Source organism: Mya arenaria, chromosome 12 (genome assembly GCF_026914265.1).
Source record: "Mya arenaria isolate MELC-2E11 chromosome 12, ASM2691426v1".
In the NCBI taxonomy this organism is placed as follows: Eukaryota; Metazoa; Mollusca; class Bivalvia; order Myida; family Myidae; genus Mya; species Mya arenaria.
The window spans coordinates 26,698,651-26,711,747 of NC_069133.1; the positions used below are offsets into that span (position 1 = coordinate 26,698,651).

The 13,097-nt window shown below is 37.7% G+C and overlaps 1 protein-coding gene across 1 annotated transcript in view; it reads left to right on the plus strand.

The window, feature by feature from the left end:
* Positions 1–10,733, plus strand: part of LOC128210573 (1-phosphatidylinositol 4,5-bisphosphate phosphodiesterase epsilon-1-like) — a 181,789-nt gene extending 171,056 nt beyond the window's left edge. Inside the window, exons 39-45 of the mRNA XM_052914925.1 lie at positions 245–376; positions 977–1,171; positions 2,320–2,370; positions 2,975–3,130; positions 4,212–4,448; positions 4,926–5,085; positions 6,185–10,733. Coding sequence (XP_052770885.1) covers positions 245–376; positions 977–1,171; positions 2,320–2,370; positions 2,975–3,130; positions 4,212–4,448; positions 4,926–5,085; positions 6,185–6,336 — 1,083 coding nt within the window. The 3' untranslated portion in view covers positions 6,337–10,733. The remainder of the gene's footprint in view (positions 1–244; positions 377–976; positions 1,172–2,319; positions 2,371–2,974; positions 3,131–4,211; positions 4,449–4,925; positions 5,086–6,184) is intronic.
* Positions 10,734–13,097: the final 2,364 nt, after the last annotated feature.

A 13,097-nucleotide genomic window follows, 5' to 3' on the forward strand; every position in this document is an offset into this window, starting at 1 on the left:
TATAGAATCAGTGTTTGAGTCCGTAGCCTGGGTAAAAACCAGTACTGGTGTCCATTTTGCGAGGCCATGAGAAAGTACCCCTGGTGGGGATCGAACCCACAACCTCTTGAGTGAGAGGCGGACACCTATTCCACTAGACCACTCTCTCCCTAAAATGCAGTTTTAGACTACAGATTTTCTCTATATCGACCATTTAACAGAAAAAATGAGGACATGCCCATACAGTTTCTTCAAATCATTTCAGTTGATCAACCCAGTGGGCACAAAGTTGAAGCGGCGTATGTTCTTTATCAGCGTGTTCGGTGTGACGGCCCCGGACGAGTACGTCATCCTCAAGGTCACACAGGATACGTCCGTGTACGACGCCATACAACAGGTATATAGATACATGTATGCGGCGATGGTCGATGTTAATAAGTGTCGACTCATTATATTGTGGTGGATAAGATACATTACGTAAATAAATGAAGGTACTTGAAATGCAAGAAAAAGTATGGCACAAATGTTGTGTTTCCAGCTGCCCTCAAAAAATATATCCCGTGCAAAAGCCAGTAACGACGTACAGTCGAACCCCGTTGGCTCGAACTCCCAGGGACCGGCAAAAATACCTTGAGCCTCGTGAAATTCGACGCAATCGGAAAAGCTTTCATTCAGTCGAAAGAAATCGGTCCTTACATATTGTTCGAGCCAACGAGGAAATCGAGCCAAGCGAGTTCGAGCCAACGGGGTTCGACTGTATCTCGTCTGCTATTGGTGTCTTATTTATCATTTAAATGCCATAGAAAGCTCTCATCGACGAAAATCACTGATTATTCCACATGCACTGTACAAGGCGGGTACCGGCGGGAACAGTTTGGCTGATCACGTGATGGTAGAGAATGGTCAGCACGTCCGGAAGAAAAATGGCCATGGGCGATATTCCTCACTTCGGATACTTTCCACATTTTCTAATGTGTAATATTGTACCATCCTACAGGCGCTGAACAAGGCAGGCCGCGGCGAGGAGAAGGTGGCGGACCACGTGATGGTAGAAGATGTGCAGCACGGCTGGGAAAAGAAGGACCAAGAGCGATCATCTTCACAGCGGATACTGTCAATGTCCGAGAAAGTTCTACAGGCACAGAATAGGTGGAAGGGCGCCGGCAAGTTCGTTCTCAGAAAGATAAGCACCGTAAGTTTGTCATTTAACAACTACATGATATTATTTAATAATTAAAAAAGTAAACAGAGGTCTGGAATCAGTTTATTAGTATATGAGAGGTTTGCTCCTGTGGTAAATTTACCCCCTTTGGTTTACGCGTTTACATGCACTGATTTACCCGTGTGCGCAAATTTACCCCAGGGGAATATCTCGTCATATAAACTCAATAAAAATAAGCCAAGAACAGTGTGAAAAGTGCTGAGGTAAAGGAGGTCGGATATATAATAGGACTAAGGATATATTGGTTTCCTTGACATGTATGCAAAGATGAAATCTGGGACCGCATTCATAAAGCTTTTTTGCTGAAAAAGTTCATTAAGAAGTTTTATGAATACGGCCATAGAACAGTTAAAATCTGTTGAATTAAGTATTTGTTGTTGAGCCTAACGTGGGATGCATTAATCAGAGCCAACACATTTCTATTCATTAATAAAAACAAAATGAGTGTTAACAGTGTGTTTATACCACGTGATAAATTGCGTCATAAATGCTACGTCGGAAGCCAATATCTTGCTTCGATTGAAGCCTTTAAACAAAGATAACTTCACTATTTCTTCATCATTTTAAATAAAACATAGCGCAGTCTACGCCGCCTACGGAGCCTCGCCTTCGGTCTTTTACCAGAGTTTGATTGAGAGTTTAGTTTCTTAAAACACTTCAACAAACTTTTTCGCAATACGGCCGTCTGACGGAGCACTGTCAAAACATTATTTTGGAATTAGGTTTGTCGAAGTGTTTGATAAAACTGATCACATTATCAAACTCCGGTAATAAAACGAAGGCGGGGCTCTTTGAGCGTCATAGACTGCCCTTTGTTTCATTTAAATTGGTGTAGAAAAACAAAAGTTATCTTTGTTTTAAGTGTTCATTTTCAGCAAAATGTTGCCTTCCGACGGAGCATATATGAAGTAATTTTTCACGTGGTATACACACACTGATGTAGTAAAAGAAAAATTATCTTTGTTTTAAGTCTTCATTTTAAGCAAAATGTTGCCATCCGACGTAGCATATATGACGTAATTTATCACTTGGTATACGCACACTGGTTAACAAGGCACATTGTTTTAAGACGTTAACATAGTACTATCGTATGTATATATTGATCTTGCAAATTTCAGGACCCTAGTAGCAGGGCGTGGGTGACTTCTATGTTGGCGAAAGAAAACAGGGTTAGTTGATTTACTTTGACAATGCTATAAACGCAGCCATCGCAAACCAGAATTTAAAAGAATCTCAAAAATACTTATAATAGTTTAGATCCTTTATTGAACGGACAGTATATTTACGTACATAAAGCACTGGAAAACAGCTTTAAGCTTCACTCTCGCAGATTGACAGTGTTGACTTTTATTTTATTTTTTGGCACAGAATCAGATGATTTTGGCATCAATGCCATCAGTCCTGTCATATAAGATAACTCACTTAAGAACAAATCTCGATTTATTTGAAAAATTGCCGAAAAAAACAACAGTTTTCTTAAAGTGTTAGTAACGCTTTTATCCTTTAAACATCAATTCCAAACGTAAATATGAAAGATCTTTTGTCAGTAGTTTTATATCACTGATTTCCAGACATGTTCACACAAATTGTCTCATTCCCAGACATTTTTTTATAAAGTTGTCAATACGGTCAACTAGTGGGAGTGCAACTTTAAATAGATAGTTGATGTTTCTGTGAGGAGTTGGTATCATTTTTTTTTGTCTGACACTTCGTAATTCAGATGATTCACATTCGTGCATATTTAATACCGCATCGTTCTTGTCCCTCCCACAGCGGAAATTTGAGGGCGGTGTGGGTGGTAGTGGAAGTGGTGACTGGGACCGCGACGAGCACATGTTTCTTGTCTGTGTATACAACGTGTCCCCCGACCAGCCCTACACCATCTTTAAGGCCCCTATATCCTCCACCGCGCAGGACATTATTACACAGGTAACCATTGAACTAATTAGCAATCCTTTTATCCGTATATATAACGCATTGCCCCACCCACCTCGTGTGCATGTGTGTATCTCCCGACTAGCCCTACACGTTTTATAAAGCCTCTTTCTTTTCCGCCGCGAAGGTGATAATTGCACAGTTAACCATTGTACTTATTAGCAACTCCTTTATCTATAAATATATCACATTACCCCACCCACCCTGTGTGCTTGTACAACGTGTCCTCCGACAAGCCCTACAACGTATTTAAGGCCAATGACTCCTACACGAATAAGACAATTAATACAATGATTACCATTTTAAATGCTCGAACCTTATCCATATTTCTCGCTTTCCAGGTTAATATATAACGCATTACCCCACCCACCTCGTGTGCATGTACAACGGATCCCCTGCCCAGCCCTACAACATATTTAAGGCCAATAATTCCTGCACTTCACAGCCAGTCAATACAAAGACAACCATTAGAAATGTTCTAACCTTACCCCTCGTTCTCGTTCTCTATGTTTATATATACGGCAATATCCCACACACCTCTTATGTGCGTGTACAATTAACGTATCCCCCGACCAGCCCTTTAACATCTTTAAGGCCAATATCTCCTCATATACACAATACATTAAAACACAAGTAACCATTGTAAATGAACTGATCTTAACTCCCGAACTCGCTCTCTAGGTAAATGTATTACGCTTTACCCCATCCGCCTTATGCACGTGTACAACGTATCCCCACGACCAGCACTACATCATATTTAAAGCCGATATCTCCTCCAATTTTCAGTACATAATTACACAGGTAACCATAGTACAGAGCTTACCCTATTCCTCGTTCTTGTTTTCTATGTCGATATAATATATAACGCGTTACCCCCACCACCTCCTGTGTGTGTGTTACTTGCGTCAATAATGTATGTTTCTTCCCTGTGGAAATGTTGAGTCATAGCTAATTTTCAAAGGAAAGTGAAGTATAAATCGTTGAATTAATACAGTTTAACTTTAATTTAGAGGATGATGCGCTATGATTAAGGGAACTTTTTTTTCAAGAAATAAACCCCGCTATATTTTAACAGGCGATGCGGAAGGCGCATCGATCGGGCGAGGAGGACCCCAGGAACTTCTTCCTGTTAGAGGAGCTCGACATCCAGTCAGAGTCCTCCTCTTCCGGCAAGAAGCGGGACAGCGAGAAAGTGCTTCGCCGCATCCTTTCAGCGGATGAGAGCGTCTATCAGTCCCAGAACGAGTGGAAGACGGCCGGGCGCTTTGTCCTCGTGGACCGTGATATGGTGGAGTTTGACCAAGACTTAGCGGTTAGATTACACTAATTTACTTGTCATGATTGGGAAAATAGCTAAACGCTGATGTGAAACACTCTCTGTTAAATACATGTATGTAGAAGCCAGTACGTGTGTCATTTTGTCGTGTGTGTGTTTTTTTTTGAAAAAGAAATTGAGGTATTGTTATATGCTATTGACGTAATCAGCGTCGTTTAACCCTGGTCATAATTGATGAAACCAATACCATTTATTTTGTTAAAATATATCGTATAAACATGATACCATTATAACATAAAAAATGTAGCAACAACAAATAGGTTTAAGTATTAATTTCTGCTGCTTGACAGATTGAAAAAAATATTGACTGATTTCATAACAGTATGTTTTTAAACACTAATTTTAGTCTCCAAATATACAGTATAGGCGTTACGTTATTTTTAATAAGCATACATTTTATATATATTCAACTTGAAAATATATCATAAAAAGTGTTTGTTCCCCCGCCTACAGTCTGACCGGAAGAAAAAGAGCGTTTGTGTGAAGGGGCCGGTTCTCCCCCAGACGTCCTCCTCCCTTGCCCGGAAGTTCTGCTCCAAGCTTAGCCGCTCAGACCAGTCCGATACGTCATCCACGGCCGACGAAAGCCTGTCGATATCCCGACCACCGTCAAGTACGTATATAATACAGTGTGTGTATACCACGTGATAAATGACGTCATATATGCTACGTCGGAAGGCAATATTTTGCTTAAAATGAAGACTTAAATCAAAGATAACTTTTCTTTGACTACACCATTTTAAATAAAACAAAGGGCAGTCTATGCCGCTTAAAGAGCCCCGCCTTCGTTTTATTACCGAAGTTTGATAAGGTAAATAGTTTAATCAAACACTTCGACAAACCTGTTTCCAAAATAATGTTTGACAGTGCACCGTCAGACGGCCGTATTGTGAAAAGGTTTGTCAAAATGTTTGAAGAAACTAAACTGTCAATCAAACTCTGGTAAAAGACCGAAGGCGGGGCTCCGTCAGCGGCGTAGACTGCGCTATGTTTGATCGCAAATGGTGAAGAAATAGTGAAGTTATCTTTGTTTAGTCTTCATTCGAAGCAAAATTTTGCCTTCCGTCGTAGCATTTATGACGCAATTTATCACGTTGTATACACACACTGATAATAGTATACCCGTTGTAAAAATGTTTTGAATTGAATGGTCTTTATTATTATATGTACTGATAGTGTTTGTTTTTCCTGGGAAATAGTGTGACAGGAAAAAAGGATTACAGATAAAATTATTTGAAATTTAAAAAAAATGTGTTGTTTTATTAAATATCGCTCCATGCTAAAGCATGTTCGTTGTTCAAGCTGCACTCTCACATATTGAACGTTTTGACAACTTGTTTATTGTTTGTCTTTGAACAAGCCAATTTATGCGAAAATGCATGGAAACCAGTGATATAAGACTGATGACAAAAATCAGATGGCAGATTTTCAAATTTAAGTTTAAAAAATTGATGTTGTATGCATTTTTCTTAAACCGTTAGTAACGCTTTTAGCCATAAAACATTATTTTTTAATGGAAATATGAAAATCTGCGATCTGATCTTTTGTCAGCAGTCTTATATCACTGGTATGCAGGTAATTACGCAAATAATGGTTCATTCCAAGACAGAAAATAAGGCAGTTGTCAAAACGGTAAATCTGTGAGAGTGCAGCTTTTAACTATCAAATGAGAGAAAACACACGTTGATTAACTGTTTCCGTTTGTTCCGCAGTTCCTTCGCCATCCACGAGTGCGCCTATCAACCTACCCCTGCAGCCCAGCTACACAGGCCCCGGAGCCCTGGCCCAACCCCCTGCCAGCCCTTCCCCATCAGCCACGTCCGGAACCAAGTGGAAAAAGATATTTAAGATCGGCAAGGGGTGAGCGACAATGGACGGATAATTGGAGGATGCGACGTGTTGACATCAACCGTCTGGTGCATCGCGGCTGTCTTATATACGGCGTATCTTGTCAATGGTTCACGTGGCTGCTGACGTAAACATTTCCATTGACACAAGGGTCGACGGTTAGTGGTGCTGCTTGTACGCATGGCACACCAAAATGTAGATGACTTTGTTTGCTGCCGAGAAACTATAAAATCAGACCAGTGCAATAATTTCTGAGTGCAAAACCAGTGCAAGGACCATTCCAGGAGATTTTATACCATGCAGATATGTTTATCTGGCGGTGGCATAATATATTAGGCCGATTGTTCAGAACTTAAAGTTAACAACGTTGTTAACGTCATCGTTGTTAACTCTCAAATCGTTACTTTATTTGCTTATTACTAGCAAGATTTTAAAATTGTATTGTATTGCTGCAAATACTAAGCTAATGATCTATCTGTCGGCACTGCCGAAATGCGCAGGATTATTGACGGACAAATTGCAGAAGAACTGGCGGAAATGTACTAGGAGAAATGGCGGGAATGTACCAGGAGAAATGACGGAAATGGTACTTAAGAACTGGCGGATATGTTACAGGTGAAATGACGGATATTATACAGGAATACTGACGGATATTATACAGGAGAAATGACGGAAATTATATAGGAATACTGACGGAAATGTCACAGGAGAAATGACGGAAATTATACAGGAATACTGACGAAAATGTAACAGGAGAAATGGCGGAAATTATACAGAATACAAACGGAAATGTAACAGGAGTACCGACGGAGATGTTCCATGAGGATCTGAGGAAAATCTTACAGGCGTACTGACGGAAATAATACAAACATGCTAACGAAAAGTTGCCTACAGTATAAAAATAGAATGATTAAAATATTGACTTACATAAAGCATATTTATACATGTTGAATATTAGTTATTTCATAAGGAAATGTAAATAGGTAATAATTGTTTTAGTCATAATTCGCTTTGTGTAGTTTATTAACAGTCAAAAGACTGAGTTGCTGTTTTAAGTTGTTTTTATCCCAGAGCAAAAGACCGAAAAGTAAAATTCCTTAACCTGATGTTGTCATAGATCATTCTTCATGTAGTCGTTATTCAAGAAAAATGCTTGTCTTGGTGTAAGAGAGATTGCACTATTCTACATGAACGGGTACTTGTATGTGGGGAATTATTTTTGTGCACTACGTCATCTAGGGCCATACTTCATTTTATTTTCATTCGGAACTGGGTGGCCATTTTCCATCGAAATCAACCTCGGATGCATATGGACAATTTACAATGTAAGAAATCTTTACATTTTAACTACGCTGCAAGATCGAGTAGTAATTTCAATTAAGAAGTTAAACTTAATGTACGTTAATTATATTTGCAATAATACACTGCACTGGCAATCAATTTAAACTTAGATATATAAATGCACGTTTAAATGTTACATTTAATTAATGATGTTATTCAAAATTTCACGAACTACTTCAACTGATGTACCGGCATACATCCGAGATTATTTTCGTTATAAAATGGCCGAGGAGTTCCGAATGTTATTTTCAGTGATTCTAGTCACGCTATTGGTCAGCTATATATACAGACCAATCAAAACACTTAGAGTCTAATCATTTAGTTCAATCTAAGTTGGATATTGAATAAGGAGCAAGGTACGCCATTTAATCTACTTTTACATTGTACCACTTTAGAATGGCATGCATCCAACAAGAGGAATATTAATTATGGAAAATACGCCAACTTAATTAATAGTACAAGTTGAAAATCAATCGCAGACACCTGTTTTACTAATTTGCAAATCAGTTATCATGAACCGGAAGCTACACGTTAAAGTACAAGGACATGTTGTTTTTTGAAACCTTTCTTATATTTGGCCGATTGTTGTGAACTTTGTTAAAGTTAACAACGTTGTTAACGTCGTCGTTGTTAACTTTCAAATTGCTATTTTACTAGCTTATTTCTAACAAGATTTCAGACGGCTTTTTCCACTGTACCAGTACTTTTTTATATTTAAATATGTGAGCATATAGTTAACAATTTAACAACGATTCCGTTTATCATGTTGTTAACGTTAACAAAGAACTAAACAATCGGTCTGTTGTTATATTAGTTCTGAACAAAGTTGCACTAGCCCTTTGAGTCGGAGATTTTGACTTTCAAGAGACTCCAGCTGCAAATTATAATATTAAATTATATTTATAATATATTGAAAAGTCCTTGTATTAAAACTAGCAATTGTTACTATCAAAGTGTTATTGGCATTTATTGTAAACACGTTCACTTACAATGTATAAAATTGCTCTACATTTTTGACATTTCTTAGTGTTAAGTACAATCAGAACACGCTCGGCTCTTTCCGGAGCTTACGATGGGGATTTTTTATTTTTTTAAATTTGATGCGTTTTTTACCGTTGTTCTAGGGTTTCTTTAAACTGTCTAAAACAGTAAATGTATTTAACTCCCTTTAATAAGAGGACGTATATTTAAAGTATTTAAAGCATAGGTGCATGGATAATTGGTCAAAAATGGGTTATATCATTATATCCACAATACAAACTAAGTATGCATAATTATACTATAAGAAATAAAAATGAATCACCGTATCCCTGACCGATACTAGCTTTCACCTGTTTGTAAAAGTAAGTGCACGTTCTATTAATTAGTGTGTAGTTGAGTGAACATTCTCGAATGATCAAGCGTTTCTTTAAAGTGTCGATTGTTCAGAACTGTGTTAAAGTTAGCAACGTTATTAACCACACCGCTGTTAACACTGGATTCGGCTATGCTTGTTTATTTAATTATATGAGCTGATCAAATTATAATTCCCGATTAAAAGTTAACAACAATGGCTTAACAGCAATGGCGTTCACAACAATGACGTTTACAACAATGGCGTCAAAAACATTGACGTTAACAACATTGATGTAAACAAAAATGAGTTGACAGCAATTACGTTAACAACAATGGCGTTAAAAACAATTGCGTTAACAAAAATGGCGCTAGCAACAATGTCGTTAACAACAATTTAATGATGATAACAAGAATGACGTTAACAACGTTGTTAAATTTTTCCCACTACTATACAATCACCCAACGTGTGTGTTAGAAATGGAATTTTCTGTAAATTTGAATATTCTGGTGAATTCTTATATGTTTTACTGAGTGATCTCAATTACTTACGTTGGTTATGTTATTGTTGAGTACTAGTATGAACAGATGTAACAATCTTAACTTAAGCTGACATGGTATTTTAGTAAATGCGTATTTGGACATTCGATTTACCTACGGATCAAAATGACCGAAACGTTCAATTGTATTTATATATGCTTATTTCTCTATACATATGTATAAATTATGTTGTTAATTGTAAAGTATGACGTCCTACCTAATTCAGTGACGTCATGTTCATGCCTCTATCACGTCACATTATTCTTATTAATATAACTTTATATCGCAATATTACGACTGTTTATGTCTATGGAAGCGTATATCGTATACACTGAGGATGTGATTATGTAGTCTTGTCCACTTGCTTTATATCACCATGACGAGTTATAACACAACGTGTTATCACATGTATATATCGATTGGTTCATATATGAACTGAATATGTCGCCTTTTTTGAAGATACAATGTGAAGATCATTTAAACGAAGACTTCGGACTCCACACACTTTGACCAGCCCAACTGCGTTCATACCCCGATAATGGCATCAACCCCGCAATTCATTCCTTAATTAAGTAACATTATTTCCCACAAACATGAATCGAAATATTCACCCAGTAACTGTTAGTAGTCAACATTATATTTTATCGAATGATAATGCAGTATTTCTATGTTTTCCAATACATATATTTCAGTAAATCAGCAGTAAGCCGTTATTGAATTAAATCAGGTGAAGCGGATGATCAATATAAATAGTGGCTGGTCTAGTTAGTGGGTGTTTTACACAATATCATGTAAACCACTAAAATACTTAATGATTGTTTGTATGTACTTTCTCATAATGAATGGCTTTGCGGCTTTGTCACATCAAACCATTTTTTTTTAAATATTTAACCATTACGAAAATTTTGCCAAGTCGACAAGACTACGAAATAACATGTCATGAGTAATACGATAGACGCTTCCATAGTAGTCTGTGATTTTCATTCCTTATAAATCCATGTGAATGTGTACATATAATAATGAGACGTATTCCGTAAGCCTCATTAAAGGGGTTTAGTAAACATGTAATTATGACCCTGACTGCTAGATTGTGTTTTTCCAATTGATCTGATGTTGTGTTTGTTTTATTTGTTTACAATCTTCCTACAATTATATGAAACAATTTATACTATTTTAAATAAATGTGATATTTTCAATGTTTATGATTGTTCCTCGTTTTGCTTTCAAGTAACTCTCTCGAATACAGTGTTGGTCACCGGGGTAGGGGACTTTGAACACAAAAGTGTGTCCGATTGTTAACTAGAGTATTCTTGGTCATACGGTTCTTACCTGTTTTTGAGGTAAGAGACCGTGGACACAAAAAAGCTTAACAGATTAACATTTACAGTTCACTTGGTCGTACGGTCTTAAACTTGACAGGGAGTTGGTCATGACCAGCAGATGATCCCTATAGTTTTTTAGGTCAATACGGTCGTGATGAACTTGCACAAAAAGCTTTTCCGATTAATAACCACAATATGCTTGGTCCTACGGTCCTTAAACTTGGCAGGGAAATGGTTATGACCAGCAGATAATCTTATAGTTTTTGAGGTCAATACGGTCGTGGTGACCTTGCATACATACATGCTTGTACGATTGACAACTACGGTGTCCATAAGCTGACAGTCCTCAAATGTGGTATTGGCTCTGATTTTCAAACGTATAAGAAGTTAGAACACATCATTAAAAAAAACATAAAATTCCCTGGTCACAGGCTGGTGATCATATGCAGCAAAAACGTTTGGCAAATAGGATAGGATCAACTCAAGTAGGGTTTTTTTATTGAAGATTTTCCTGAATGGGCACACCTTCACCGTTTGTGAAATATCGGCACCGAGAACATTTTCAGTTTCATAAGTCGTTTTCTCGGCATTTTTCAATACTTTCTTCTGCATCATCAGTTTATGAAACTGTTTTGTCATAATCGCCGGTGGCGTTGAGATCAAAACAAAAGCAGCGCCGGGTGATTTTGACAAGACCTTGAACGGAAAACGGGACCGCTTTTCTGTCGCTTTTGTGGTACATTTTGTCGTTGAAGATGATAAGAGGAATGACGAATGCGTTGTAAAAGTACCAGGTAATGCACCAGTAAATTGTTACCACGCCCCATTCCAGGTCCTATGAATAGCGGGAAATCCTAGGTAAAAACCCTTTCAAATGCCCCCGCACCCCGGGGACATCCTATGTAAGGCCTATCGTTAAACTCCGGGAAATGCGGGCAACTCCCGTTAAAAGAACGGATGTTTCCCGGCACAGAGCCACGGCCCATTCCCCGCTATTTTTGGCGCAAAAAAACCCACCCCATTCACACGGCACCGCCACATGGGAGGTAAAAAACGGCCCATTCCCTCCGCTATTCTAGTGTTAATTCAACAAACAAAGTGTTCATAATAAAATATTTACACCTCAACTTCCATTTCTTAAATGAACTTGCGGCAATTGCGTGCATCAATCGATGAACGCAACATCTTCGGATATGTTCGGATCGTAATTCATCGCATAACAATATGTATACATGAAAGCTATTGATCTTGTTATTGGTTGTATTGTGTCAGCAGGTACCGTAAAATATAAATCAACATTTTAGAAAGTGTTAGTTTATTATATTTTAAATATATTGGTGCCAGAAGTGTTTCAATTTTTACGTTTTAACGTGATTTCAAGTGGTTGATCTTTTCCCGCGTTATTGTGACGTCATTTGAAAAAAATGTTTCCGGTTATAGTCGGGTCGTTCTATTTACAGAATGGGTAAGAACGGATTACTGAAAGGTTTTCTTAAATGAAATGAAGTTGTTTTTTTTAACAATTCTTGAATGAAATAATGAACTGTTGGTGTAAATATAAGGAATGACTTGCGGGGTTGATGTCATTATCGGGGATATGAACGCAAATGGGTTGGTCAATGTGTGTGGAGTCCGAAGGAAGCAATTGGGTTGGTCAATGTGTGTGGAGTCCGAATGAAGCAATTGGGCTGGTCAATGTGTGTGGAGTCCGAAGGACTCCACGCGTACTTTGACCAACCCAATTGCGTTAATACCCCGATAATGACATCAACCCCGCAATTCATTCCTTAATTGATACGCAGTACTGTAGAAAAATAGTGTTCTGGCTGAAAAATTTTTTTGGAATTTCATAATTAAGTTTGAACAGGAGTCATTTTACATAAAACTTGAAATGCAACTTCGTTTAGGCCCGACACAGACTCCACGAGATGCTTTTAATGGGAGGTTGCCAAGGATAGATTTTTATTATGATATAACTTGTGGTTTGTAACCGTGAGCATTAAGGTAGTTTCTTCTTGCAACGAGATCTATGTTTTTTTCAAGGTCACAACCTATCTCATAAAAATATATCGGTTAAATTAGTTAGTTATTCCCACTATACACAATATTTTGGAGTATAATTTAAAAAGGGATGTTTAAATATTAGTGATGCAACATAATACAATGCGTAAATTCAGTAATATTACTAAATTAACTATATTATTTATTCTAATTTATGGAGTCCATGAAACATGACCGGAAG